At 46.3% G+C, this 25,826-nt stretch overlaps 12 protein-coding genes across 12 annotated transcripts; 9 read left to right on the forward strand and 3 right to left on the reverse strand.

Annotated features, from left to right (window-relative positions):
* Positions 1-749: 749 nt before the first annotated feature.
* On the forward strand, positions 750-2,404 carry FSST1_012556 (uncharacterized protein; the record flags this gene model as incomplete). The annotated part of the gene is made up of 4 exons (XM_083235792.1): positions 750-1,026; positions 1,079-1,210; positions 1,261-1,560; positions 1,620-2,404. The coding sequence occupies 4 exons, from the start codon at positions 750-752 to the stop codon at positions 2,402-2,404; spliced, it is 1,494 nt and encodes a 497-aa protein (XP_083082252.1).
* A 1,871-nt stretch (positions 2,405-4,275) lies between these two features.
* On the forward strand, positions 4,276-5,759 carry FSST1_012557 (class I SAM-dependent methyltransferase; the record flags this gene model as incomplete). Its single annotated transcript, XM_083235793.1, has 9 exons — positions 4,276-4,392; positions 4,448-4,593; positions 4,649-4,690; positions 4,738-4,807; positions 4,855-4,882; positions 4,938-4,950; positions 5,001-5,090; positions 5,136-5,478; positions 5,529-5,759. 9 exons carry the CDS (start codon positions 4,276-4,278, stop codon positions 5,757-5,759), a joined length of 1,080 nt encoding a protein of 359 aa, XP_083082253.1.
* Positions 5,760-6,764: 1,005 nt separating this feature from the next.
* FSST1_012558 (glycoside hydrolase superfamily) lies at positions 6,765-8,127 on the forward strand (the record flags this gene model as incomplete). The annotated part of the gene is made up of 3 exons (XM_083235795.1): positions 6,765-7,178; positions 7,229-7,402; positions 7,453-8,127. The coding sequence occupies 3 exons, from the start codon at positions 6,765-6,767 to the stop codon at positions 8,125-8,127; spliced, it is 1,263 nt and encodes a 420-aa protein (XP_083082254.1).
* A 409-nt stretch (positions 8,128-8,536) lies between these two features.
* Positions 8,537-10,355, forward strand: FSST1_012559 (uncharacterized protein; the record flags this gene model as incomplete). Its single annotated transcript, XM_083235796.1, has 4 exons — positions 8,537-8,884; positions 8,952-9,032; positions 9,116-9,909; positions 9,968-10,355. The coding sequence occupies 4 exons, from the start codon at positions 8,537-8,539 to the stop codon at positions 10,353-10,355; spliced, it is 1,611 nt and encodes a 536-aa protein (XP_083082255.1).
* Positions 10,356-12,448: 2,093 nt separating this feature from the next.
* FSST1_012560 (Zn(II)2Cys6 transcription factor) lies at positions 12,449-14,268 on the forward strand (the record flags this gene model as incomplete). Its single annotated transcript, XM_083235797.1, has 4 exons — positions 12,449-12,793; positions 12,844-13,173; positions 13,230-13,376; positions 13,426-14,268. The coding sequence occupies 4 exons, from the start codon at positions 12,449-12,451 to the stop codon at positions 14,266-14,268; spliced, it is 1,665 nt and encodes a 554-aa protein (XP_083082256.1).
* A 212-nt stretch (positions 14,269-14,480) lies between these two features.
* FSST1_012561 (uncharacterized protein) lies at positions 14,481-15,475 on the reverse strand (the record flags this gene model as incomplete). The annotated part of the gene is made up of 2 exons (XM_083235798.1): positions 14,481-14,838; positions 14,886-15,475. The coding sequence occupies 2 exons, from the start codon at positions 15,473-15,475 to the stop codon at positions 14,481-14,483; spliced, it is 948 nt and encodes a 315-aa protein (XP_083082257.1).
* A 1,585-nt stretch (positions 15,476-17,060) lies between these two features.
* On the forward strand, positions 17,061-17,672 carry FSST1_012562 (uncharacterized protein; the record flags this gene model as incomplete). The annotated part of the gene is made up of 3 exons (XM_083235799.1): positions 17,061-17,225; positions 17,284-17,504; positions 17,555-17,672. 3 exons carry the CDS (start codon positions 17,061-17,063, stop codon positions 17,670-17,672), a joined length of 504 nt encoding a protein of 167 aa, XP_083082258.1.
* Positions 17,673-18,013: 341 nt separating this feature from the next.
* Positions 18,014-20,865, forward strand: FSST1_012563 (glycosyltransferase; the record flags this gene model as incomplete). The annotated part of the gene is made up of 5 exons (XM_083223758.1): positions 18,014-18,912; positions 18,969-19,126; positions 19,179-19,548; positions 19,604-19,954; positions 20,010-20,865. The coding sequence occupies 5 exons, from the start codon at positions 18,014-18,016 to the stop codon at positions 20,863-20,865; spliced, it is 2,634 nt and encodes an 877-aa protein (XP_083082259.1).
* Positions 20,866-20,948: 83 nt separating this feature from the next.
* Positions 20,949-21,752, reverse strand: FSST1_012564 (DUF3632 domain-containing protein; the record flags this gene model as incomplete). Its single annotated transcript, XM_083235800.1, has 2 exons — positions 20,949-21,364; positions 21,419-21,752. 2 exons carry the CDS (start codon positions 21,750-21,752, stop codon positions 20,949-20,951), a joined length of 750 nt encoding a protein of 249 aa, XP_083082260.1.
* A 536-nt stretch (positions 21,753-22,288) lies between these two features.
* On the forward strand, positions 22,289-22,802 carry FSST1_012565 (Ribonuclease/ribotoxin; the record flags this gene model as incomplete). The annotated part of the gene is made up of 3 exons (XM_083235801.1): positions 22,289-22,303; positions 22,370-22,637; positions 22,690-22,802. The coding sequence occupies 3 exons, from the start codon at positions 22,289-22,291 to the stop codon at positions 22,800-22,802; spliced, it is 396 nt and encodes a 131-aa protein (XP_083082261.1).
* A 165-nt stretch (positions 22,803-22,967) lies between these two features.
* On the reverse strand, positions 22,968-23,871 carry FSST1_012566 (glycoside hydrolase superfamily; the record flags this gene model as incomplete). The annotated part of the gene is made up of 2 exons (XM_083235802.1): positions 22,968-23,339; positions 23,395-23,871. 2 exons carry the CDS (start codon positions 23,869-23,871, stop codon positions 22,968-22,970), a joined length of 849 nt encoding a protein of 282 aa, XP_083082262.1.
* A 1,110-nt stretch (positions 23,872-24,981) lies between these two features.
* Positions 24,982-25,674, forward strand: FSST1_012567 (uncharacterized protein; the record flags this gene model as incomplete). Its single annotated transcript, XM_083235803.1, has 1 exon — positions 24,982-25,674. One exon carries the CDS (start codon positions 24,982-24,984, stop codon positions 25,672-25,674), a length of 693 nt encoding a protein of 230 aa, XP_083082263.1.
* Positions 25,675-25,826: the final 152 nt, after the last annotated feature.

Consider the following 25,826-nt stretch of genomic DNA (forward strand, 5'->3'; position numbering starts at 1 on the left):
AGCAATGTCAGCACTCAGCACCAACTCAGACTCGCGTTCATCCAATACATCATCGATAAATACAACAAAAGTGTGGATGAGCCTTGTACAGCTGGTTATATCTAGACGCTGGGTCTATGGCTGGACTACTGAGATGTTGTTATATAGCTATCAAGGAATGGGAGTTCTAGCAATTGTAGATTCATCGTATAGCAAATATGCGTTTAGTGTGGAATGCTAGAGAAAGGAAGTTTCGGAGTAATCGGCCTTAAGACAATGAAAAGAAGAGCTTCGCGATTTGCAAGTGACCCGGTCGGACTTAACGGTCTTAAATATCGATCAGATCGTAACGATGGTGGAGTGCTCACGATACTATACCACCAACACATGCCGCATGCCTTGCCGTATGTGCCCTAAGGATCAAACCCTCATTACTCGGTATGTATAATGAGATCAGTCCTATTATTAGTAATGGTGGGAACGGAAAGCCTCCATCGGGGCAATGACGTGATGTATTGGCATGTTTGCTACCATTACAAGGCACAAGGAATTGAGGCCCAGAGGAATAGGCTATCAACAGCCAATCGTATACCCAGTTACCCATGAACCCCTCATCTGGGATGATGTGAGAACTACCACCCAAATGGGTCTTGAAGGGTATTGACAAGAACTATATGAAGGGCTTGTACAACCGATAAAACGTTAGCGGAACTGGAACTGTTGGTAAACCCTTTGTCACATACATTGTGTTACCTTGTGACTTCCAAGAAATGACTTCCATCCTGTTACAAAACGCCACTTTGCTGGTCCCTCGTGGCCCTGGCGATGATCATATTATTCCGCTCAAGAATCATTCACTGTTGATTGAGGGCAACAAAATCTCTCGTATCGCCGCCCAAATCGACCCGCTGTCGGACACAACTGAAGTGATTGATTGCACCGCTAAGCTCATCACGCCGGGCTTCATCGACACGCACCACCATGTTTGGCAAACCCAGGTGAAGGGCCGTCATGCGGACCACAGCTTACTGGAATACATGGCACCTGGTTCGTATTTCTCTGAAGATCTCAGAAACAAGACCACTAATTGCTACAAAAGGGAACATGGTGTCGCGTAGCTACAAACCAGACGATGTCTTTTGGGGACAGCTAGGTGGATGTCTCGAAGCATTAGAAGCGGGAACTACTACCGTTGTCGACCATGCACACATCTCATACACTCCCGAGCATAGTAAGTACGTCATGAACATGATTGAGTACCAACTGACGCATGGCAAAAAGACAACGCGGCTTTGTCGGGAACCATCTCATCTGGCATCCGCTCTGTGTATTGCTACACTCCAACAGGAAGAGTCAAGACGTGGAAGCCATTTGCGTTTGAAGAGACCCTTATCCCAGACTGGGTCATGGAACAGTTAACAGAACTGTGCCAACGCGGTCCTCTTGGCGATGGACGAGTTATCATGGGCTTTGGATTCGACTTTTACTTTCTTCCAAAGGAAGTCCTTGTCGGCATCTTTAGTAAAGTGCGAGAGTTGGGAATCAAGACTATCACGTCTCATTATGTGGCTAGCCTGCTTGGTAAGTGTTTCACTTTGCGTCTTTTGCCAATTTTTATACACGAACTGACTTCTGTATAGAGCACTCGCTCGTAGATCTACTTGAAGGCTATGGTCTCCTCGAGAAAGACATTCTTCTCTCTCATGCCACTCCATTAAACGACTCAGATGCTGAGAAGCTCAAAAAGGTTGGAGCAGCTGTCTCCTCGACTCCCGAGACTGAGCTTCAAATGTCACATGGTTGGCCAGTGTGCTTCCAGGAAAACTGCACCTCTATCAGCTCTCTGGGTATCGACTGTCACAGCAATAATAGTGGGAGTATCGTGACACAGATGAGACTTGCAATCCAGGCTGAGCGCTCTCGTCGTAACAACAAAATTCTCGATACTGGCAAATTCCCTGGACAAATCCAGGTAAAAGTTCAAGACGCCTTCCAGTTGGCAACGATTCGCGGTGCAAGGGCTATTCACATGGAAGACCAAATCGGGTCTCTGGAAGAAGGCAAGGTTGCTGATCTTCTTATATGGGACACTCTTAGCCCAAGCATGATCTGTGCAGCTGAAGAAGATCCAATCGGCGCTATTATTGACCACTCGTCGCCTTCCGACATTGAGACGGTTATTGTGGACGGGCAATTCAGAAAACGCGATGGGCGTCTTGGATCGATCAAGCTTGATCTTGAACTTGCGCCTGAGTTGAAGCAGGACAAAACAGAATTAGAATGGCGTGATGTTGCGCTTGAACTTCTCAAAAGCCGAGAAAGAATCATTGCCGACGAGAAGGAACTTGGCGCAGATGATCGACAATCTGCTTTTGAGAATGGATTGGCGCTATTTGGGGTCAACAAGGAGAAGTTGGTATTCTGAGAAGGTCAATTAGTACACACTAACTCTAGCACAGGTATGTTAGGTAGGTATATTGAGTACTTGGAGTGCAGTCAAGTAGATACCTTGCATCGCCCTGTCTTATTCTGTTAAGGTGAGATCACTTACTAACACGATTAGAGTGGATAAGAACGAGTGTTTGAACTGAAGTGTTATGATAGACGTAACGTGCAGAAATAAGGTGAATGACTGAAATATTCAAGCCATGTTCAATGCTATTCACAGAATATCAAAGTTGGCATGTTACACTACTTCTGTACAAGAACCACACAGTATATGGTGATACGAAAAGTGACTCAGTCAGATAGAAACGGCATATAAATCGGCAACAGTCTTATTCTCCTTCTCCATAAACTAACACCTTTAAATAAACAAAGCCGACATCATCTATCAACGACATAAAACCGCCATGTGTTTTAGAACCCACACAACCGTCTTCTGCCCTACTTGTGAGATAGCGTACTTTGTCATTAACCTCGATAACGGGTGTATATATTTACCCAGAGGAGGGGCTCTTGGCGACTGTAACTGGGAAACCGAGGATCTCTATTTTAACGTTTGGGGAGAGGAATGCGAAGATTGTAGACGGAGACGGGAAGAAGAAGAGCAGCAGCAGGAGGAGGAGGAGAATCAAGAAGCTCAGTTGAGCACCTAAGACCATCGTTGACACTGAACGGCCGGCGCTCTTTGGAAAGCTCATATAGTTCCTAACATTGAAGTGATTTAGATAAATAAATGTGATTGCAAATAGTTGGGAATAGAATTCTATATTTGTGATTCTAGAACCTGTTTCTAACTGCCTCTGTAGTGTGAATAGGCTGTAAAGACTTTTGTAGTTGACCCATCTCCATATGTGTACTGAATCATAAACTCTTATTCATCCATAGCCTAGAAGAGGATTCATTCTCACCGTAAGCCATGTGAGCCTTCGTTTATGCTGCGCGGAAAAGTGGAGAGCTTTATATGTTGAACATGGAATGATAGACGAAGTGATGATTAAGTTTGGACTCATCACTACGATAGACATTCTGCTTAGATACTATGCGTCCTCAAAATTCTCAAACGTGATTAACGTCAATGAATTGATCAGTGTAGGACAGTCAGCTGAATAGTCAAACGCGATATGTAGTGAGCTGCCTGACTAATAACATCTGTGATTTACACCACCATCAACAGTATATAAAGCCCAACAACTTCATAGTTATTTGAGAACGGCATACTGAACCATTCTCTCAACCATTACTACTTCCGTAAGATTAACAGGAACAAACATTAAAATATATTCTACCACCGTTACTATAGGCCCACTATGTGCTGGACAAGACATACTAGTTTCCACTGTCCAACATGCTCGAAGGAAGATCGTGCTGTCAGTACCTCATACTTTTGTGATGACATCCCCAAGAACGGAAAACTCGGAGACTGCCGTGGTGGTGTCGAACACAAGTGGATATATAGAATGGGCGAAGAGTGTGACGAGTGCCGAATCAAGTGGAAAGATCCAAAGGATTGGGCAAAGCTTGATGCTATTAGACCTTCTACGGGTGAAGAGAAGAAGCATTAGCTCAGGACTCTGATGATCACCTTTTCAAGAGATACTTCGCCACGGCAGTAGAATAATATAAATCTTTAACTTTGACTCCTGATGTTCCAATACGTGTTGGTGGGCTGTCTTTCCGTCTGACGGGACATGCAAGGATTAACCGGAAGTGATATATTCCGGATCCTACAGCCCAGATCATGCCACTGATTCTCTGGTGTCAAATTTAATCGCTCATCATTCATGCTACCTTGTTATTTGACGAAGAGGTAGCTTTATCGTTATACTATATCTATCCTTGTTGCGACACAAAATGTCCCAGTCCGCTGAGCCGACGAGTCAAGACGGGGGAAGGACTACATCAAATGCACCACAGCCGACTGCACCCGTTGCTCTACCAGAGCCGCAGCATTGGGTACGGATGGGAGAGGTCAGTTGAGCATTAAGTATGTGAAACGACACAAAATGCTGAATTATGTGATAAGACCGCCAAGGCAAATAATGACGAGCTTGACACCATTGAGGAGTCTGATGGTGATTCAACTTTAGCGTCTATTACCTCTAGTATCCTGCAGTACAGAACTATCCATGGACGTACTTATCACAGCGAACAGGGAAATGCCCAATATTGGTAACTGCTGTTGTGACGTACTATCGTTATTATGAAAGCTGACAGGTCGACAAAGGGGATCAAATGACGAGCAACAAAAAGACCTGATGGACCTCACGTAAGTCATCACGTCTCGCAACATGAGTTACGATCTTGACAGACCAGCCATCATATCCTCACGCTTGGGCTAGGTGATAAGCTTCATCTTGCTCCTCTGGTCAAAGACGATGTGAAGGTAAGAGAATCTTCTTTGACAACGACAATGCGCTAACTTCATGGAAGGAAGTGATTGATATCGGAACTGGAACAGGTAAAGCCTTTCTCGATGTTTCTTATTGAACATTAACCTGAAATGCGATTTGCAGGTATTTGGGCTATGTGAGTAATTGTAGTCCGGCCGACCTTGCCTTCTAACTTCGAAATTTCAGTGATTTCGCCGATCAGTACCCAGAGGCCGATATCACTGGAACTGACCTCTCCCCAATCCAACCCCCATGGATCCCACCTAATCTGCAATTGTAAGTATCGCCGAAGTAGATGTGGTAGGAATTAATTATCGCTAGTATAATCGAGGACTGCACTCGTGAATGGACCTTCAAGTCTAGCTTTGCCGACTACATCCATGCCAGATGGTTGATGGGCAGTATTGGGGACTGGGACACTTTCTTTTCTGAGGCATTCAGAGTGTCTAAACCTGGAGGTTGGGTAGAAAGCCATGAGGCTGCGTCTACTATCAGCAGTGATGATAACACTGTTCCACCCGACTCAGCTATGGGCCACTGGGGTAAGTTCTTCATCGAAGGCAGTAAAAAGATTGGAACAAGCTTCACAGTCGTCGAAGATGGTACCCAGAGAAAGGCTATGGAGAAGGCAGGATTCGTCAACATTCAAGAGTATGACTTCAGAGTATGTTGTTTCCCAATCAGTTCATTTCCTCCAAACTAAATATTGATTAGAACCCGATTGGCAACTGGCCTGATGATGCCGTCGAAAAGCAGATGGGTTCTTATACTAAGCACGGTCTTGAGACTGATAGCGAGGGTTTCGTTCTGTTCATGGCACACACACTGGGTTGGAGCAGGGAGGACATTCTTGCCTACGTTACTCAATTCAAACGCGAGATCCGGTCAGGAAATTATCATGGATATTTTGCACAGAAGGTCGTTTGGGGTCAGAAGCCTAACTAATATGTAAGAGGATGTTCAAATGGGAGATTATCGACATTCCATTTCGGATGTCGGGGACATTGTGATTCTATTAGTGTCAGTCAGTAATACAACGCTAAAAGTCATATTTTTACAATTCTTCTATCGTAATCGCTATAGAAATTAAAGAGAAAGACAACCGATTAGCCAAAGCATCAGTCGCTTTATGGGGAGGTCATGGCCAAGCTTTGTTGTAAGCGGACAAATCGGCTCCTGCTCTTAGCCGCTGATCTTTGTCAATTTTCCCTCCAGTCAACTGATCGTCCGTCCTAATGGGGAAAGTAGTCCGCCAACAATTCCTGGATATTTTGCATGAAGGTATAATGAGTATTAAAAAGAAAGTGGGAAACTATCCCGAATCAAATATCACTGGCATGTGATCATTCTGTCCTTTATCCTATCTCTAGACTTGTCCCTTGCATGCGGACGAGCCTTGACGTGTACTTTGATGTTTGCTACCTGTAGTAGTCTGTAAGATCGACACACATATTCAACCAGGCACTTCGAGATACTCGGCCGTAGCTCTCCCGGAGATGTACTAACATCAGGCGATGATTTGACTACCGAAGGTTTTTAACTTGTCGTCGACTCGTGAGAATCACCCCGCATCGTAGACCAGGGTTCACCGTGTCGGGGATACCGGAGCCGAACAGCTCAAAGTAGTAACCTAGTGAATGCGGGGAAATCATGGCTTCGTAAAACGCAAAGATCAACGTCTGTCTAACCCTATTTAGGAGGCCATCGTCTTCCCCAGGTTCTGTCCCCTGTTCCTCATACCGTAGTATCGTGACATCAGTAAATGCATACGTCAGGTGTTGTTGACAATGCCTTGGGTCCAAGCAAATTGCCAAGATGGTCGGTCCGCTCCGGGACTGCAGTGGCCATGAGCTTAATGGAACGTCGAACTATAAGTTCCCCATACTCGCATCGCATAATTGTTCTTGAGTTGTACCCATCGATCCTGTCTCTTCATCACATCCTCCCACGATGAGACAATTTGTGAGCCCTCTTCTTGCACTTGGCTGCCTCATTGGCAATGCTGCAGCAGCATGGCCAAGTGGACCCTTCAGAACCTCTGGCCGATGGATCGTCAACGCCAATGACGATAAAGTCAGCCTTGCTGGTGCCAACTGGCCTGGTCATGGCGAAGTCATGGTCCCCGAGGGTCTCCAGTACCAGTCCATCCAGGATGTCCTGTCCGATATCAAGGGCATTGGAATGAACGCCATCCGTCTTACCTTTGCCACCGAAATGGTTGATCAGATTTACGCCAATGATGGCAAGGATATTGATATCAAGACTGCCTTTGAAGAGGGTCTTGGAAAGGAGAACGGAACTATTGTTCTTGAGAAGGTGTTGAAGAACAACCCTTCTTTCACCCCCGAAACAACACGTCTTGAGGTAAGTCGCACCACCCTCAGACTCCCAGAGAAAATGCTAACTAGCCACAGGTCTACGACGCTATTGCTGCTGAGTGTCTTCGTCAAGAGATTTACATCAATCTCGACAACCACATCTCCGAAGGCAAGTGGTGCTGTGGTGGTACGGATGGCAACACCTGGTGGGGTGACACCCAGTTCGACGCAGAGAAGTGGGTTCGAGGCGGTGCTTACATGGCTGCACACGTATGTATCCTCAATACCAAAACAAAAGCCCTCATACTGACGATCAATAGGCCAAGAACTGGCCCGCAAAAGTCTCTCAGTCTCTTCGCAACGAGCCTCGTGAGCCTACCAACAACAACAAGCTCCGCGATGAGTCATACAATTGGAGTGACCTTTACAAGTACATGCGCCAGGGAGCCGACGCTGTCCACAAGGCTGACCCTGAAGCCGTCATCGTCATCTCTGGTATGAACTACGACACCTATGTCACTCCCCTCTACAGCGGTGCGGAGCTCCAGCCCGGTGGTGAAGTCTTCAACCGCGATGACTTTGTCGGTTACGGAAAGGACAAGCTCGTTCTTGAGATCCACACATACGAGAACAAGGGAACTAGCTGCCCTTCTCTTCGATACAATCTCTACAACAAGGGCTTCCAGGCCATGAACGAGTCTGATCCTAATGTTGCTGAGGTCTTCCCTGTCATGTTGACTGAGTTTGGTCAAGCTATGACCGGAGCAGACTACGAGACTGCCAAGACTTACATCAGCTGCTTGTCTGAGTATCTTCCTGAGGTGCAAGCCAGTTGGTTCATCTGGGTTGTTGTTGGTCGATACTACACCCGTCAGGGTATTCAAGAGTTTGACGATTCTTGGGGAATGAAGAAGCCTGATTGGTCTGGCTGGAGGAACGATGAGTATATCGAAACTTATCTCAAGCCTCAGATTGAGGGTACATTGAGAAAGTAGGTTAGGATGCAACTAGATCAAGTCTCATGTAGCGGCAACCTGAATAATTGAAAGCAAATGGAATCGCACACTGAGACCTATCATGTAGTACATGTTGCGTGCCAAAGTAACTAAGTATCTGATAGTTATCAGACTGTTGTTATTTCTGCGCATCGCATATGCTCATAGGCTCAACAATCCAAAACAGGTGATTTATAGAGTGATGTCGTCATGTAAGCAATGGCCATCGCTCAATTAGTCACCTTCTGGCGAACCAACGAGTAACTGTCTCTTACTGGAGAGCCTTACTTGGATCCCTGGCATAATATTCTGCGAATGCTCAGCCGCAAACCACAAAACCCCTCATCTTGCAATCTGGTTCGATCATACAACGTTCTTATCATCACAAATACAGCCAGAACCCTTCGTCATGTCGCTTGTAGTTCGTGAGTGTGGTAGTTTGAAGCCAGACATTCGTCTTGCTCAGGCAGTATCGGAGTTCGAGGCCGTACTTACATCTGAGCAAAAGTCCTCATTCATGATGTCGAGAAATCAGGCAGTCAATGCGGCACCGACTATGTCAGATGTCATGCGGCTTACTGCAGAGATCGATCTCAAAGCAACTAGTAAACATGGTCGCGGGCGATGTTTTGGACCAAGAATGACAAATACTCTTCAGGCTATCCAGCAGTTTGCAGCATTGGGGGACATTGTAGTTGGGGGAAGCCAAAACCTCATCGCTTGTGGAGTCTGGGCTGTTGCAAGGTTGACTCTCCATGTGAGCGACTATAACTCAACCACCTGTTCGCACAACACTGAATATTTACGCTGACACCGCGCGATAGGTCATCACTGGGTATTATACATATCTAGAAAGTTTATCGCAGCTCTTCATGGTGATTGGCCGAAATGCGCCACGCTACCAAGTAATGGCAGCGTTATACCCAAAGACGATCTCGATTTGTGGTCTTCAGCAATTAAAGAACAAACGAACCTATTGTTGAACCAGAAGGTTGCTGAGGAAGCGAAGGAGAATTCCATTTTCCGCTCTTTAACCAAATTTCGCTCTGATGCTTCCAATCATCAACGTAAGATTGAGAGGACCACTCGCCTTTTGGAAGCATGCTCGAGACACGACTATCGAACAACCTGGAAGCAGACTCGTAAACTTGGAACGACTAGGATGCTCAATCAATTCCAGGCGTACCAACAATGGAAAGAGGGATCTGAAGAAACCTCTATCCTTTTCCTTGGAAAGCTTGGTGCTGGAAAGTCCGTTTTACTAGCCAACCTGGTGGATGATCTAAATCTGCGAAACAAAGCAATAACTCTCTACTTTTTTTCGAGGCACGAAAACAACGAGAGCATGAGGGCTAGAACTATTCTTGGTTGTCTCATACGGCAGCTTTTAGAGCACGTCATGAGCGACGTCGGCTTCAGTCACTTATTTTCTGAGACTGTATCTGACCTTGACCTGGACACAATTGTCGATCTATTCCGACAAGTACTTGACGGCCTAGATGAATGCGGCTTAGAAGCTCAACAGACCGTCTTGACGCATCTGGCCAAAATACAGGCATTCGGATACAAGATATGCCTGTCAGTGCGGACACCCGAGAACGGTCCTGTTTGGAGAACAAGGCCATTTGACTTCCACGTTTACATACCAGAAGAGAACCGAGACATTTCAGATTTCATAGAAGTAGAGGTAGGCAGAAGAGTGGAGGATGGGAGACTTGTCACCCGCGACCCGAATTTGGTTGAAGAAATCAAGACGGAGCTAACCACGGGGGCATGCGGAATGTAAGTACTCGCGATACCTCTACTATTCCCTTTAGATACGTCTGCTAATATGAGTGAGGTTTCTTTGGGCATCCCTGCAGCTTGACTCTATCTGTTATGAAGTATCCGACCACGACATTCGAACAGCCATCCACGATTTACCCGGTGATTTGACGGAAACCTTCAGGCGAAATCTTTCGAAAGCAAGCTCAAGAGACTCTAAGAAACTCCACGTCCGAATTTTCAAGCTTCTAGTTGGCGCAAGAGAGCTATTGACAGCTGAACAACTTCGTCAAGCCGCGAGCGTCATTATAGGGCTAACAGTGTGGAACTATGACAAAAAGATAACAAGTATACATCCGGTTCTCAAGAGATGTGGTGCCAAACATAAATGCGAGTCATATGCCCAAGATAGTGGCTGTCAATGCCATGAGCTCGCATTACAAGGCAACAAAGATCGCAAATAGGCTACTAGGTTCGAGGTCGAAACTGAAACGAGATATTGGTCCGACTCTAGCGAAGCCAAGTGCGATTCAATACCAGGGAGATCGTTTGTCATTGACCAGTTATGCAAAGAGGCACTGGTTGCGTCAAACATCCTACCTGGAAGACCTGCCCTCACTACCACAATGGCATACCTTACTTGACCATCCCTTGTTTGGTATCGATGCAGAAAACCTTCCTGTTCCTATTGTCATCCAACATCCTCTGCTGAAAGCAGTAGATCACCTTTTAGCAGATGCTGAGACCTCCAAACTACGAAACAGGTGGAAACGCCCGTTAGCAACAAAGCCACTCTCGAGTTGGGTATCTCCCCAATGGGCCAGGATGATTTGGGCTCTTTCTTTTGGACATGTACTGCTTCTGAAACATGAGCTTACAAAATCTCGGGGTGTTCAAAGAATAAGAAACTATGTGAATCTTTGGACACTACTGAGACGTATAGGTTTATATGTCCCTTCAGTCATTCAACAGGAGATGGACTATAATCTGATTCGACGGTTGTGTCCCATGTTCATTAACCTTGCGATGGATCACCCAGCCAAAGAGTATCTTCTTGGACGCATACTAACGTCAGACATGTTACATTTTGAACTTATTAGCAGAGCAGTCGAGAAACGAGACATTGTCTCCGTCCTAGCGCTCGCCAAAGTCAAATATGGTCAACTGCAAAGCCCGACAATCACGAAGTGGCACGCCACAAATACTAGGAACAAGAACTGGGTCATGACGCCTAAAATCCTCAAATCAGCAATGCGAAAACCACCAAACAAGCTTTGGATTCAGTCATCTATCCAAAAACATGACTGCTGGGTTTTTAAGGTTATTTCATGGTTTTGCCTCATGGACTTTGCTTATTTACGTTGGCCTATGGGTTTCCATGAAGCATTTGGTGTATTAGCAGAATCAGGAGCATCTCACCGAGATGTTGAACTATTGAAGCGTGTGGTTGCTCTTGTACATAGTCTGGAGGACGGGTTTTATGAAACCTAGCAGTGAGTAAGGTGTATCCAAAGTTACTACCAACATTGAGCCACAACAATTGTGCCAAGACGCTGCCGCTTTTCTATGAAAAGCGGCATAGCTACTGTATCGAGCCACGAGAAGACCTTTGACTGGGACTCCCTTTTGAAGAAATTACAGCATGACAACATAAAAACCCCTTTTCGATGTATTGCCATCTTATGCTCACAATACAAATATACAAATGTTGAGCAAGGTACAAATTAGGCTCGAAGGATCCACGCTATAGATAAGTTTATTCTTAGTTTTAACCAGTCGAGTCACGCAGTCACTAAACAGCCAAGTCTGAAAATGAAATTAACAACCAGGGTACTTGTAGCGGCCTATTTTTTGTCATAATCGGCTTCGATATCGGCCCTTGGTCGTGATCAGTTGATGGCGGTACAAAGTCCCGATCTTAGCAAATGTCATGCAGAAAGCAGGACTGAACTTTGCAGCGAGTGTACTATATATAAAGCGGCGTGGCATTAATACGAGGCTTATCTGACACAATATCTCATAGAATCTGACACAATAACTCGTACGGGTTATGATTCTTGGTGTTCGTATCTTGGAATCTTACAGTAACCGGGTCCGGCATTCTGATTAGCGCCCACGGCACTTGTGGCGATCCTGGATTGATTTGATTGGCACCTTTGTCAATCCTTCGAAGGATCTGATGTTATAGGGAAGGTGAGCTACTTCGTGTCCAGATCGAGCTGGTGAATTAACGTAATGGTAGTTAGCGTAATTCATATCATTGGTTGATATCCAAGGTTTCTTCGGTATGTGATCCGAACTTGTCCTGTTGTGGTTTAACCGCGGGGGCCAACTTTGACGATAAGCGTTTAGATAAGGTAAACCCTGCTTTTCATGCAAAAACGAGATTCGAACAGAACCAGAACATTTAATTACATCGCAGGATTTAGCCCACAATGCGACTTAGAAACCTAGATAAATAGCTATGACTTGTCCTAACACTTATCCTCTTTTTCACCTTGTGAAACTCCCAAATGCAACTATCAAGTAAGAGAAACGTACACCATCGAACCACTATATGGATCCTCAACAGAGTTCAGCTAGCAAGGGTGCAGCGTACCCAACAAAGTATCGTCGAAACCAACCACGTTCCAAGAATGGATGTCTTACTTGTCGGAGCAAACGCAAGAAGTGCGATGAGACAAAGCCTCGTTGCGCATCCTGTGTTAGGTCCAACCAAACCTGTGTTTGGCCAAGCAAAGATGAACAAGAATCACTGAACAGCTCAGCCGCTAGCACCTCTGATTCAAGCCCCCCCGGTATGGACCGGTTGAATAGGAAAGCCAGCAAGTCTGAGGCAAAACGACCAGTCACAGAACACCAAACATCAATCACAGACCTTAACAATGCGATGGAGTCATTAGTATGTGACTTATCGACTATTCTCTTGGCGCAGCTAATCCATTATCCTAGTCAACATCCTCAGATGCAGAGATCTTCCAAAGATTTTTCTTTGACTGGGCTACTTCAGGAAACATATCTGGAAGTTACACAATGAGTTGGTTTGCGAACTTGTTCAAAATTTACACCAACGCAAACGTCGAAAGTCTCGTTCACAAATCTATCAACGCTTTAGCCAACGCAAGTTATGGTCAACGATTCAACTCTCCTGAAGCATTGACCAAAGCGAACACATGGTACGGGAAAGCAATCCAGATGTTGAAAGTCAAATTGCTTTGCATTGACGATTCATCTTCATATTGTGATGTCGTGTCGGCCATTACTCTACTAGGGATTTATGAGGTATGTATTGTACGTAACAAGACTGACTAGCGAAAGTGGTTTCTGATTGGCTATAGGGGTTGATGCACGAATCCATCGCACTTGAAGGTTCCTGGGTATCTCATATGAGTGGTGCCTCCACCTTGCTGAGTATTCGCGGGCAAGACAAGATCGTCGAATCTCCAGCTGAATTCGAAGTTTCAGCAGTGTGCTTCTTGCAAATGGTACGAACATAACGACCTCGTCTTAGATATTGTGCTAATACTTCCATAGATTTACAGTACCTTTCTTAGTGGCCAAACTCCTCCTATTCCATGGACATCAGTGGACAAACTGGCGTTACCAAAGTTGCCAGACTTCTACGCCCACATAGAACTCATTTACGAAGCTGCATGCCAGTTTGCGGAGTGGAGAACTGCTTTACTTGATTACGAATCGGATGAGGGTTTAAAGAGATTATCAGATGTCGCAAGCCAGGCCGCGATGTTGGACAGGCGATTTGAAGAATGGTCTCAAACTGCGCCTGAATCGTTAAGTTACACGACAGAGTCACTACCTGAAGGACCATATCCTGAATGGTTACAACCTCTCATCAACAGCCCATGGAGACCTCTCAACTGTCATACATACCCAACACTGATGGTGCAAATACTCTGGAGATTCTGTTGGCTTTCTCGGAGTATCATTAACCAGGCACTTTTGTACACGTATGACATCCTCCAAGAAAGGAAGGAAACAATCGACCCGAGTTTTCCCCACCGAACAGACATTGAGGACAGTATTTTGTCGTTTACTGATTTAATACGCGAATCATGCATATCGACGTTTGTCGGTGTTTGCAAAGACAATCCGCAGATGGAGGCTGAACAAGTACCAACTCTTTTAGGCTACCTCATTTTGCAAGTTCTACCAGCTCTCGGATTATTCTATGAGCAAATTACTTTCACTAGTGTTGACATTATGGGTAGAAGAGACTGGGCAGCTAAGATGAGACATTTCCTTCGGGTTAATCTTGGTATCGCAAAGGGTATCACTGCGATTGCCCCTTCTCATGTTGGAAAGATCCCGATTCAGACTTGGGGTCTTCCAGACGAGCTTCCTCGTTATAGCAAATAATCCCATGATAGCTATTAAAATTTTGTTATCATCTAATTGTGATCCTAGAATGTACTTAAGAAAACTTGTACAAATAATTTTATGAGGAACTGATAGAATGTTAATTACTTGAGACGAGAAACCACAACTTGGCACCCCATCTCATCTCTGTTCTGTCTCTGCCATTGACCCGACTAGTGTGCGGTATTTAGATCGAAAGCTCAGGTCAACAATCAAGAGCTAGCCTCGGTGATCGTAATATCATCAACACCAAGCGCGAGCGTAACCTTCTCCCCATTGCTACATTCAAGTCTCAAATTGAACGTGAAATCACTGTGCATGGGGTAGAAGGGGGATGTAAGTGGCTGGTACGAGTCGAGGTTGTTGAAGTCCAAGAAGAAGACTGCCATTATAGCATCATCCTCGACTGCCTGGATTGTGCACAAGGCACCATTACTCCTGACGGGTGCCGGGCTGCTGAACACAGTGGCGTAGAATGTGAACTGGTATTGCTTGTTGGTGTCAAGACCGGTGACAGCTTGTCCTGCTCGGAACTGGCCGGTTGCATAGCCGTTGTCTACTCCGAATTGACTGCGGCATGTATTAGCAATGGACGTTCAGATATCAGAAAGACCTACAGGAAGTGCGTGCCCGAATGAGCTAATCCTGTATTCTTGATTTCGGTTCCTTGTAAGGTCCAGGCCGCGTTTCCACGAGATTCAAAGCCGCTGTTTCTGGTCAGGCTCGTTGGACCAGCGGCCGCAGTGGTTGTAGTTGCCTCAGCAGTCGTTGTCTCGGCTTCAGTAGTGGTTACAGCTTCAGCGGCCGAGGTTGTTTGAACTTCGGTAATAGTGGTACCCTGAACCGTGGTTGTCTCGCCTTCTGTGGTGGTTGCGACTCCAGTGGTGGAGGTGGTCTCAACTTCAGCTGTAGTTGTCTCCGCAGCGGCCGTGGTTTCGGCAACGGTTGTAGAGATGAGAATGGTAGAGTCCAGTGTGGCAGTTCCTGATGAAGTGACAGTATTTTGCAGCGCAGTTGTGGTCTCATCTGTTGCGATTGCGGTGAGCGTAGAGGAAGGCTCAATAGTAGCGGTACTCAGTGTCTTAACATCGATGGCAGTCGTAGTGATACCAGAGGACGTTGTTGGATCGGGCCGGCAAGCAGGACGAGCACTGGCAGTAGGGGCCAGCGCAGCACCGAGAACGGTTACAATAGAAATCCAATGCATCTTGAAAATTATAGAGAGTATTAGATGTGAATTGGGTATTTACGCTGCATCAAACGAAGGTACGAACGAGAAGGTTGAGAAGAACGCAATCTCCATTGATGAGGGCGACTAGTCATGATTATAAAGCCTTTAACAGCCACTTGATGCGGAGACATGTATATTGCACTCAAGCCTTTCTTCTCGACAGAAAACGATAATTTTGAGGATCTTACCGAAAACTTCCCAGTGCCTTCTAAAGGTTGAGTTATCCCATGCTTGATTGGAGGAGACGCGATGTTAATCTCCACAAACTTGCAATTGATCAATAGTTCGAATCAGCTTTCAGGGGAGCTCAGCGCTGAACCGTAGGGCGCATTAGGCTAATTCGGACAGACAAGGTAGACCGGGCAGGGTCTAGACCAAGAGCCAAAAGCGCCAGCTTACCCTATATGTTCAGTCTAATCTGAAGAGCAAACTCATGACCTTGAGAAACAATAAATAAAATGAAGGTGTGGGACAATTGAAACAACTTACTATATGGACATGGATTTCTAAAGCCTCTCCTGGAGTCCAAATCGATAGAACTGAAACAAAACATTGAAATGAGTGATGTTGATTGACGAACCCCCATTTGAGTTTTTTTGTTAAACTATCGGCACCAGGTCCAATTAATACGCGACGTAAAATATTTCACGTGCTGTTGCACGTGCTCTGCTTCCATCACTCGCTCAAGCCTTCAAGACGCGTCCCAATCATCTCTCCCACTGTTACGGAGTACAACCCAGGTGATATTCAACGCCTATTCGCTATAGATCCTGTGTAACCTGACTCAGCCTTAGCAAGGTCGGTCAATGACTTCGATGTTCTTTTACACTTTACGCGCTATAAACTCGTGTTAATCTAATCTTTACTCCAGATTCAGGTTACAGCATGTTCATTCAATAGTGAGTTATGCGATCGCGGCGTGAAGGTACCTCATTTACGCATAGCGTCTTCTGCGACACAGTATGTATCCACCGTCCGTGTCCTTGCGTTTGAAGACGTGGCTGTGCCTGCTAAGCCACCAACATTACTCGTCAATACCACGCTAGATGAAGAAGGGGCCGGATGCAATACGCGTAAAGTAACAGTCACACTTCCGCGTATCGCACTGACTACCGAATCTTAAAATGTAAGCATATTTGAAGTTTCAAGGGACACCAGATCTCATACTACTATTCTTCATGTTTTACTGCTAAGCCGCTTGAAGGCCTGCGTGCCAAGCGACGATCGGATGCAAGCTCCGTCCTAAGATTCCACTGTGCCACAGGGTGATCCAACGGAATGTTTTTATTCATGTTTTCAATGGAGATACACTTGATAGATACGCGTAAACATCTCTGGGGGATTGAACACTTTGGATAATAAACTACTATTTAATTCCTCGTTTACCGTTTTTGTTAATACGTATTCGTTCTTCATAACATTCTTCTCCATCGACCTTTCCGACCATTTCTCCAACTTCCAGATCATTAAACATATCCAATTGATCACATCACGTCTCCGTTATATCGACCTCTGCTACGACCTGTACCGAATCGAATCGCTGCACCTGTCCACCTTAATCATGGGTTTCTTCGACAGTCGTTTCTTTGAGCCAACATGGAAGAACAAGGTTTTATTTTTCCAAGTGGCGTTTACGATTCTCATCTTCATTTTCGGCATCGTCAAGATCGTCACAACGCCTTCGCATATCCCATTCAACAGAATGGACATTGTTGCCATCACAATGGTAAGCCGCCTCTTGCAATCTCCACAATCCGATCTGTCACTTACTTACACACCTTCAGAGTCTCAAGTCAGGATTATTTCTTACCTACGAGATCATGACCATGAAAATCGACAGGTTCAAGCGCTTTGGGAGTCTCAAGGCCTACGCTGTACTGAACACCCTTGATGTATTTTTCTGGGCCGCTGTCATGGGTTTCTCATTCAAGAGTGTCGATACAATTTGTTCAGGCGTTAACTGTGCTATCGGTATTGTCACCGGACTGTTGGCCTTGGTGAACTCGTAAGTATTGCTCGCTGGTCATATTTAGCCATCGCTGACTCCCTCCACAGTGCCATCCACTTCTGGGCTGCTGTTATCGCCTGGAAGAACCACAAGTACTTCAAGGCCTACGGTGTTCCCCGTGGCCAGGATGAGGCCAAAAACTCGCGCACAACCTACAGAGTGTAGGTGAGCCCCAATGAGTTAGAATTAGAGACATAGAGTTAGAAATGCGACTTGACTCATGTGTTTGAGAATTGTTTCGGGCTGTTTGGTGGAACCTCGTTTAGTTGCGGTGTCTTAAAAATAGAGAGCGAACTAAGTTGGTACAAGCGTCGACACATACGCGTATACGGAAACTACCGATGGTAGTGCAACCCACTCGCCTTACCGTTCGGACCTGCTGGTTAGCTGAATTTACGTGGCGGATCATTAGTAGATTTTTATAAAAATTGATCTGTCCTTCATCAATCATACTTTTTTTTTATACATATTTTCATTCATTGAACCTTTCGACACACAATATAATCATGTCAGCAGCACGGGACCACAACTCTCCTTATGAGACAAATTATCATGAGCTTGAAGGGAGTACACCTACGATCGCGACTCCACAACAAAATGAGGTGGTAGCAGAGCTAGAAGCAGTAACAACTGGACGAGGTACTAATAAGCACGGCTCACTCCAACACCGAGATCAAACACTCATGGCTGACACGACAACAGATGACGGTCGTATTGACATTGACCTCAGTTCGCGCATAGCTCGACGCTTATCGCGACTAGCTCCGGCTGAGAAGCCGAAAATATCGTCAGAGCAACAATCAAGCCTTCCACCTCCCCCAGATTATTCAGAAATAGGCCAATCCAGCATTTCACTCAACATCGTTATCCAAGTTGTCGGCAGTCGAGGCGATGTTCAACCATTTGTCGCCCTCGGCACAGAATTGCAGCGCCACGGCCATCGAGTTCGACTTGCAACCCACGGCCACTTCGACAAGTTTGTTCGCGATGCAGGTCTTGAATTCTACTCCATCGGTGGTGACCCCGCTGAGTTGATGGCGTACATGGTCAAGAACCCAGGCCTACTTCCCAGCATGAAGACTCTGCGAGGAGGCGAGATTCAAAAAAAGCGAAAAATGGTTAACGAGATGCTTCACAAATGCTGGGATTCCTGTATTCGACCAGACGAGTTGACAGGACAGCCATTCGTTGCAGATGCAATCATCGCCAATCCGCCCAGTTTTGCACATATTCATTGTGCGCAAGCACTGGCTATCCCTGTGCATCTCATGTTCACCATGCCTTGGACTAGCACGCGAGAGTTTTGCCATCCTCTTGCGAACCTCAAGGCGAACGGTAGTGAGATGTCGGCAAGCGCTGCGAATTACGTTTCTTATACGTTGGTGGAATGGATGACATGGCAAGGGTAAGTTGTCAAACAAATGGCTCTCACATATTTTACAAATGCTAATCATACGACAGACTCGGTGATGTCATCAATACATGGAGACACACATTAGACCTCGAGCCAATTCCATTCAGTGAAGGGCCCTGTCTGGCAGAAACACTTGGCGTACCCTTTACGTATTGCTGGTCGCCGGCGTTAGTGCCCAAACCAGCAGACTGGGCAGACAATATTGGTAAGATTTATTTGATGCTCGTCCTATTGCTGATATGTGCTAACTCTGATAGATGTTTGTGGTTTCTTCTTCCGCGATATGCCATCTTATAACCCCGACGCTGCCCTCGAGAAATTCCTTTCAATTGAGCCACGTCCGGTATACATCGGTTTCGGCAGTATCGTGATCGACAACCCTGAACAGCTGACAGCAACAATCCGCGAAGCGGTACGTGCAACGGGCACTCGGGCTATCGTTTCGCGAGGATGGAGTAAACTAGGCGGAGAATCTCCCAGTGACGACAATATTTTCTTTCTTGGCGACTGTCCACATGAATGGTTGTTCCAGCAAGTCACAGCAGTTGTCCATCACGGTGGTGCAGGAACGACGGCTTGTGGATTGCTCAACGCCAAACCGACTGCTATCGTCCCATTCTTCGGAGAGTAAGTCCAATTGGTACTGGCCATATTATTCTAAATACTGACATCTACGTCTCAGTCAACCATTCTGGGGAAACATGGTCAATGCCGGTGGTGCTGGCCCAGCTCCTATTCCTTTCAAGAGTCTGAATAAAGACAACTTGGCAGATGCTATACGCTACTGTCTGACTCCAGAAGCATCTGCTTCAGCCCGCACAATCGCCGACAAGATGTCTCGTGAAGCAGGTGTCAGACGCGCTGTTGCTTCCTTCCACGCCAACCTGCCTCTCAACAACATGCGCTGCGATCTAATACCGAACCAGGCGGCATCGTGGGATTTCAAGAAGAACGGGAAAACTCTCAAATTATCCAAGATTGCTGCTGAGATTCTTGTGGACAACAACAAGATATCATGGAAGAACCTCAAGGTGTATGTTTATTGTTCCACGAAACTCATTTTCACAACTTCTGCTAACATGTTATAGTCACCAATCCCATCCTATCCATATCGAGAATCGACGCTGGGACCCTTTGACAGCGACTCTTGCATCCCTCGCCACGACTAGTATGGGTATGGTCACTTCAGCATCAGATATTGTCATCAAGCCGATCCAGGCCTTCCGCCCTGTGAGCTCTGAAGAGGAAAGGAGGGCTTCGAGCAGTCGAGATTCAGCCGATCATGATCCCAAAAATCAATCCTCCACGGGCAGTAAGAACGAAGAGGATGTGTTTGGAAGATCGGCGGGCTTGGCTGTTCCTCCTCGCCTGAGTAAGAGCCGTAGCACTAATGACCTGAATCAGCAACATGGCACTGTTGCTGCGCTCAAGGGCTCCGCTTCTGGCGTCGGTGGCTTCTTTAAGCACTACTCGAAAGGCATGCTACTAGATCTCCCTTACGCGGTTTCCGAAGGAATGCGGAACGCTCCGAAACTCTACGGCAGTCAAGCTTACGACCCTGGCGCCGTGACCGATTGGAAGTCTGGCGGTATTGCCGCTGGTAAGAACTTTGCACACGGCATTGTTGAGGGTTTCGGAGGTGTGGTCATGGAACCTATCAGGGGAGGTAAGAAGAACGGCGCCGCTGGAGCAGCAAAGGGCTTTGGTATCGGGTTGTTGAACATGACTACCAAAGTGACCTCTGGCGCCGTGGGTCTTGTTACTATGCCGGGTCAAGGTATTTATCAGAGTGCAAGGGCACTTGTTAAGACGGATACCGGGAAGAGTATTGTAGAGGCAAGAAGGATTGAAGGAGTTGATATTGTTCAAAAGGCTGATAAGGGCAAGCGAGAGTGGTATCAACAGACGGTTATGGAGGCATATGAAAGTGCGAGAGATAGATAAAGCAATCTGGGAGGAGATGAGACTATTGTCATTGGGTAGTTTACGATAGATAATTTGCAACTATGATACCATGCATCTAATACTCATGCCTTGTTCAAACCCTGGGCCGCTTTCTCTATCAATGTCTTCGTATCTTCGGGGAGTTCCGCGGTCTTCAGTGCTGACATTCTCTCTTGCCAAGCCTTCCACCGGTCGTCGCAAAAACCTCTCCATTCAGCTCCATCCTCCAGGCTAGCACCAGGCTTAGCCATCTTTCCATCAAATTGCTTCCCTTCTTTGGTCGCTTTTGCTAGTGAATCACCAGCATAAATGAACCAGACTGAAGCAGCTTTCAACAACCTGGGTGAAGTCTTCTGTGCGATCTCATCCGCGGCGGGGTCCTCAATGGCATCGCGCAAGGTCCAAATGGCATAGAGAGTAAAGTCATCAATTCCAGCTGCGGTGATACGAGCGAAGAATGCGTTGATGTTTACACAGGAGTCTTCAGACTCTTCTTGCGCTATTCAGATTTTAGTAAGTATTTGTTGCCTCCGAAGGGTAGCTCAAAACATACCACGGTCGAGTTCATCTCGTGCTGTAGAGCCGAACAGGGGAAGAGCATCCCAGCGTGTCTCATTCCCCCAAACAACAATCTTTTTGGCCTTGTCTCCGGAGGGTGCAAGTTCCTTTATCGCCTGCATGACTTGCACTAGCTTATCTTGTCGATCATGAGGGGTTTGCTCGGCGGCGGTGAGGATGCCCGGCCAGAGGTTATACAGCTCATCCTCAATCTTGGACGCATCTTCATTCTTCTCAATTGCGGTTATACAAGAGCTTGTAATTTTCCGCGCAGCATCCTGGGCAGATACGCTGTCGTCTGCAAGAAGGTCTTTGATTTTGTCAGCCATGTTGTAATATGCGATGGAACGAAGGGAATGCAGGTTAAGAATTGAAGGAGCGCGAAAGAGATGCGCTTCAATGCGGAGGTGTAAGACAAAAATCCGTAGTCGGGCGGCATAAGACATCCGATTTGTCGTTCCTAGATCCAATGGTTGCGAATCACTGCTAGTATATCACACACATGGGACTCATTGAAACAGCCAAATGCCGATCACGACCCGCTTTTGGTGCGGTATTTTAGTCCCACTGGCCACGACTCATTTGACTATATACCGGACCTACATCCGTATTAAGCAGGTGGTGATAGTATCTCGAACTTAATAGATTACACGGCCAATGAGACTGTTGGGATGCATCACCTGCCTTTTGTTGCTGATAATGTATGGTTTTGAAACTCCGAGGTTGAGATGATCAGATAGAAAGATACACTATGAGGATTGGGATATATAAAGAGGATGGAAAACGGTGGCAAAGTGATTACCTGTCCTAGCAAGCTGCACCCATTCCTTCGTTAGTTACTCGTTATTCAACAGGCCATTTCAAGATGCTCTTCTTCCAGGTATGAGCCTCGTTCTTGGCAGAAGCCAGCATCACCGGGCAGATAACTAACCTGGTTTAATCTCAGTCCGTCGCCTCCCTCGCAGCTCTCATCAGCGTAGCTGTTGCCAGCCCAATTGAGAGCCGTCAATCTGCTACTCGATGTGGAAGCACCAGCTACACTGCCGCTCAGGTCCGAGCTGCTGCCAACGCCGCCTGCCAATACTATCAGAGTGGCGACACTGCTGGTAGCTCGACTTACCCTCACACTTACAACAACCGAGAGGGTTTCAACTTCATTGTGAACGGCCCTTACCAGGAGTTCCCCATCAGGACCAGTGGTGTCTACACTGGAGGTAAGCTCTTCCACCTTGTTTAGTAAATGATGTGGCTGACAATATTTGCCAGGCTCCCCTGGTGCTGACCGCGTTGTCATTAACACCAGCTGTCAGTACGCTGGTGCTATCACACATACTGGAGCTAGCGGCAACAACTTTGTTGGCTGCACTGGCACCAACTAAATTATCACTTTCTGAATTACATAGTTGATGCTGAATCATGTTTGAGCGATGCGTTGCATGTAAATAGTTTTACCATGATTTTATGGAACAATAAATATCCCTTCAAAGTCCAAGGCTACATACATCGTGAGATGTTCTCCTGTGAACAGATCATCTATCTATACCTTAACAGTACAAAGTCCACTTGTCCAAGTTCAACTTCTTGATGATCTTGCTGAACCCATCAGAGTCTGCAGCATCGCCAGTTGTCGAGCAAATCTTCTTCTTGTCACTATCCTTGACAGTTGGCGCGCCCTTGGGGTACTCAATGTTGAAGACGGGCTTCTTGGCGTCGATGTATGGGGCATACAGGCCACACTCCTTGTACTGAATGCATTGCTCGTTGACGCTGAAGGCGACGTATGGGAGGACGTCCTCGGTGACGTCTCCACCATTCTTCATGCCCATGACCATGTTGTACTTTGCCGCCTCAGCGGACAAAAACTTGACGTATGAGACTGTGTCAGCTTCTGTGAGACCGAGACCGTTGTCATTTTGCTATGTCGGATATTAGTACTGAGATTGGGTGAGCTTTCGTCGTGGCGCAACTTACATAGCCATCCATGTTGTCAGGATCAATAGCATCACAACCCTTGTCCGCCGCGACCTTGATCCTCTTGGCCATGATAGCACGGACTGCAGTGCTTTTGATGTTCACCCATTTCTCATCAGGCCATCCATCCATGGTCTTTCCGAGGTCTTTAGCAGGAAACTCATTCTTGTCATCGCGCCAGTTCTCCCAAGATCCAGCGCTGAAGTAGCAAATGACATTCTTTCCGGCCTTTTGCAGAGCGGCGAATGTGTCCTTGCTGTTCTCGTAGAGGTCAAGGTCGTAGATAGTAACGCTAGGGTCGAGCTTGCTAGCACCTCCACTAGGAATCTTGAAGACCTCTGAGAGAATGATTTCCCATTTGGCGCCGACTGCTGGCTTCCAGAGGGATTTGCGCTTGGGGGCTGTGGCGCGAAGGTCGAGAGCGTCAGCGGAGACAGCCAGCAAGGCGATGCTTTGGAACACTGAGGTGAGCTTCATCTTGGAGTGTGTGTTGGTGAAAGAAGAAGGGAAGATGGGATGAGGATCGTCTCGATTTAAATACCTGGGCAGCTGAGGCGAGTTGTCTCTTTTTAAGTCATACGATTGCTGCTGTCTTACTGTGGATCATTTGGGGCTGTGTTCCAGCCCATTCCAGCAATCGTTCCTGGACTAGAGCTGACGGGCCGCTTTGGGGGCGCAAGGGTCTATTGTCGAGCCGAGATTACCAAGCATGGAATGCAACACTTAATCTTGATCAAGGTCCGACCGTGTTTGATGTGGAATCCGGGGCAATTTTCACCACTAGAAAAGCATGTTGGTTCTTATTACGCTAGTCAATTGTCAAGATATGTGATATGCCTTAACGTACTTGTTGGTCTCATTTTCTGAACTCGAGTCCTATTGTCTGGGTACGTCCCCTACTTTGCATGACACATAGTAAGCGCTGGATTCAGTGCTCTCACCAGGTTTCCAATCCTTCCAATCCTTCCAGGTAACAGTAATTTACTAATAAGTGATGCGGGAATTTATTGAAACCTAGTTCGGATCTCGATGCGACCCCCATTCCATTGCCTGATGGTCAGCAAACAATACTCCGACGTAGTACGATTTAGCTTCTCACTAAAGTCCTGTGATAGCTATCTCACATAATCGACCGATAAAGGTCGGAATATCCGACAAAGGATCGCCACTTAGCTTTTCACGTCCAATCAATCGTAGAAAAATGGAAAACGTCGTTAGCAAATTTCTCATATTGCGGAATATAGCCCCAAAAGACGAAGTCAGTGGGCTTGGTCACTTGTCTTGTTCATGGGATCTTGGCATATCACAAAGAAGGGTCTACTAGGCATTGTGTTTAGATTTTTGAACAAACAAACAACAAGCTAGTCCACTGTCATTCAACCTACTGCCATTGGATTATGTGCTGAGGGGAAACCGGCCCCGTGACTTGATTCCCATAGATACAGCCAATGGAAGCTTCCTGTTTTATGACAAATAATTTTCCAAACCAGCCAGACATGTTTCAGTTGCGTCACAATATTTCTGCCTTCAACTTTCATTTCGAAAGTACCTTCTTCAAACAGGTTCGGAGTAATTTTGCTGAACAAGATGTCTGCTCCTGAGCTGGAAGAGATTGATCCAGATGGCAATACGCTGCTGATTCTCCGCAATCCCAACGCACCATTCGCCACATGGAACAGTGAAATCGACCAAGAATGGGCCAACGCGATACCTCAACATCAATCCGACACATCGAAGTCTTATGAACTCACTATTCTGCCGACTGAAGATACCAATGACAAGGACAGTTCTCAAGCTGAAACGGAGCCAGTGGAACTACGTTTTAGACTTTGTTCTGCAATTTTAAAAGTAACATGTTCCTTTTTCAAAAAGTCAATGAACGGTGTTTGGAAAGCAACAGAATGCGAGCCTGGCTTTGAGTGGACCCTGCTGGAAATGGATTGGGATGCTGAAGCTTTCCGAATACTGATGAATATATTACATCACAACGCGCGGAGGGTTCCTCGAACAGTAACACTCGAAACACTGGCAAAGATCGCTACTCTGGTAGACTACTACGATTGCCATGAGGCAGTCAACATCTGGGTGGAACGATGGTCCTCAAACATAAGTTTAGAAGAGCCCGAATACTACTCGAGGGAACTGTTGTTGCGACTCAGTGTGGCTAGAGTTTTTCACGACTATCAGGCATTCAGTGCTCTCACTGAAACTACTATTCCATGTAGTCGAGGTCCTATCCACACGCTTGGTTTGCCCATACCGCAACAAATTATTGGTTAGTAAGACGCCGTGCAATAACCAGATATATAAAACTTACAATGCACATCAGACGCTATTGAGGAGAAAAGAATCAAAACAATCGATCTCTTTATTCAGAATTTAAAAGACTTATTGGGCGATTTATATAACAGTAACCAAGGTTGTCATTATAC

The sequence above is a fragment of the Fusarium sambucinum genome, chromosome III (genome assembly GCF_050947815.1).
Source record: "Fusarium sambucinum isolate potato_lamoka chromosome III, whole genome shotgun sequence".
In the NCBI taxonomy this organism is placed as follows: domain Eukaryota; kingdom Fungi; phylum Ascomycota; class Sordariomycetes; order Hypocreales; family Nectriaceae; genus Fusarium; species Fusarium sambucinum.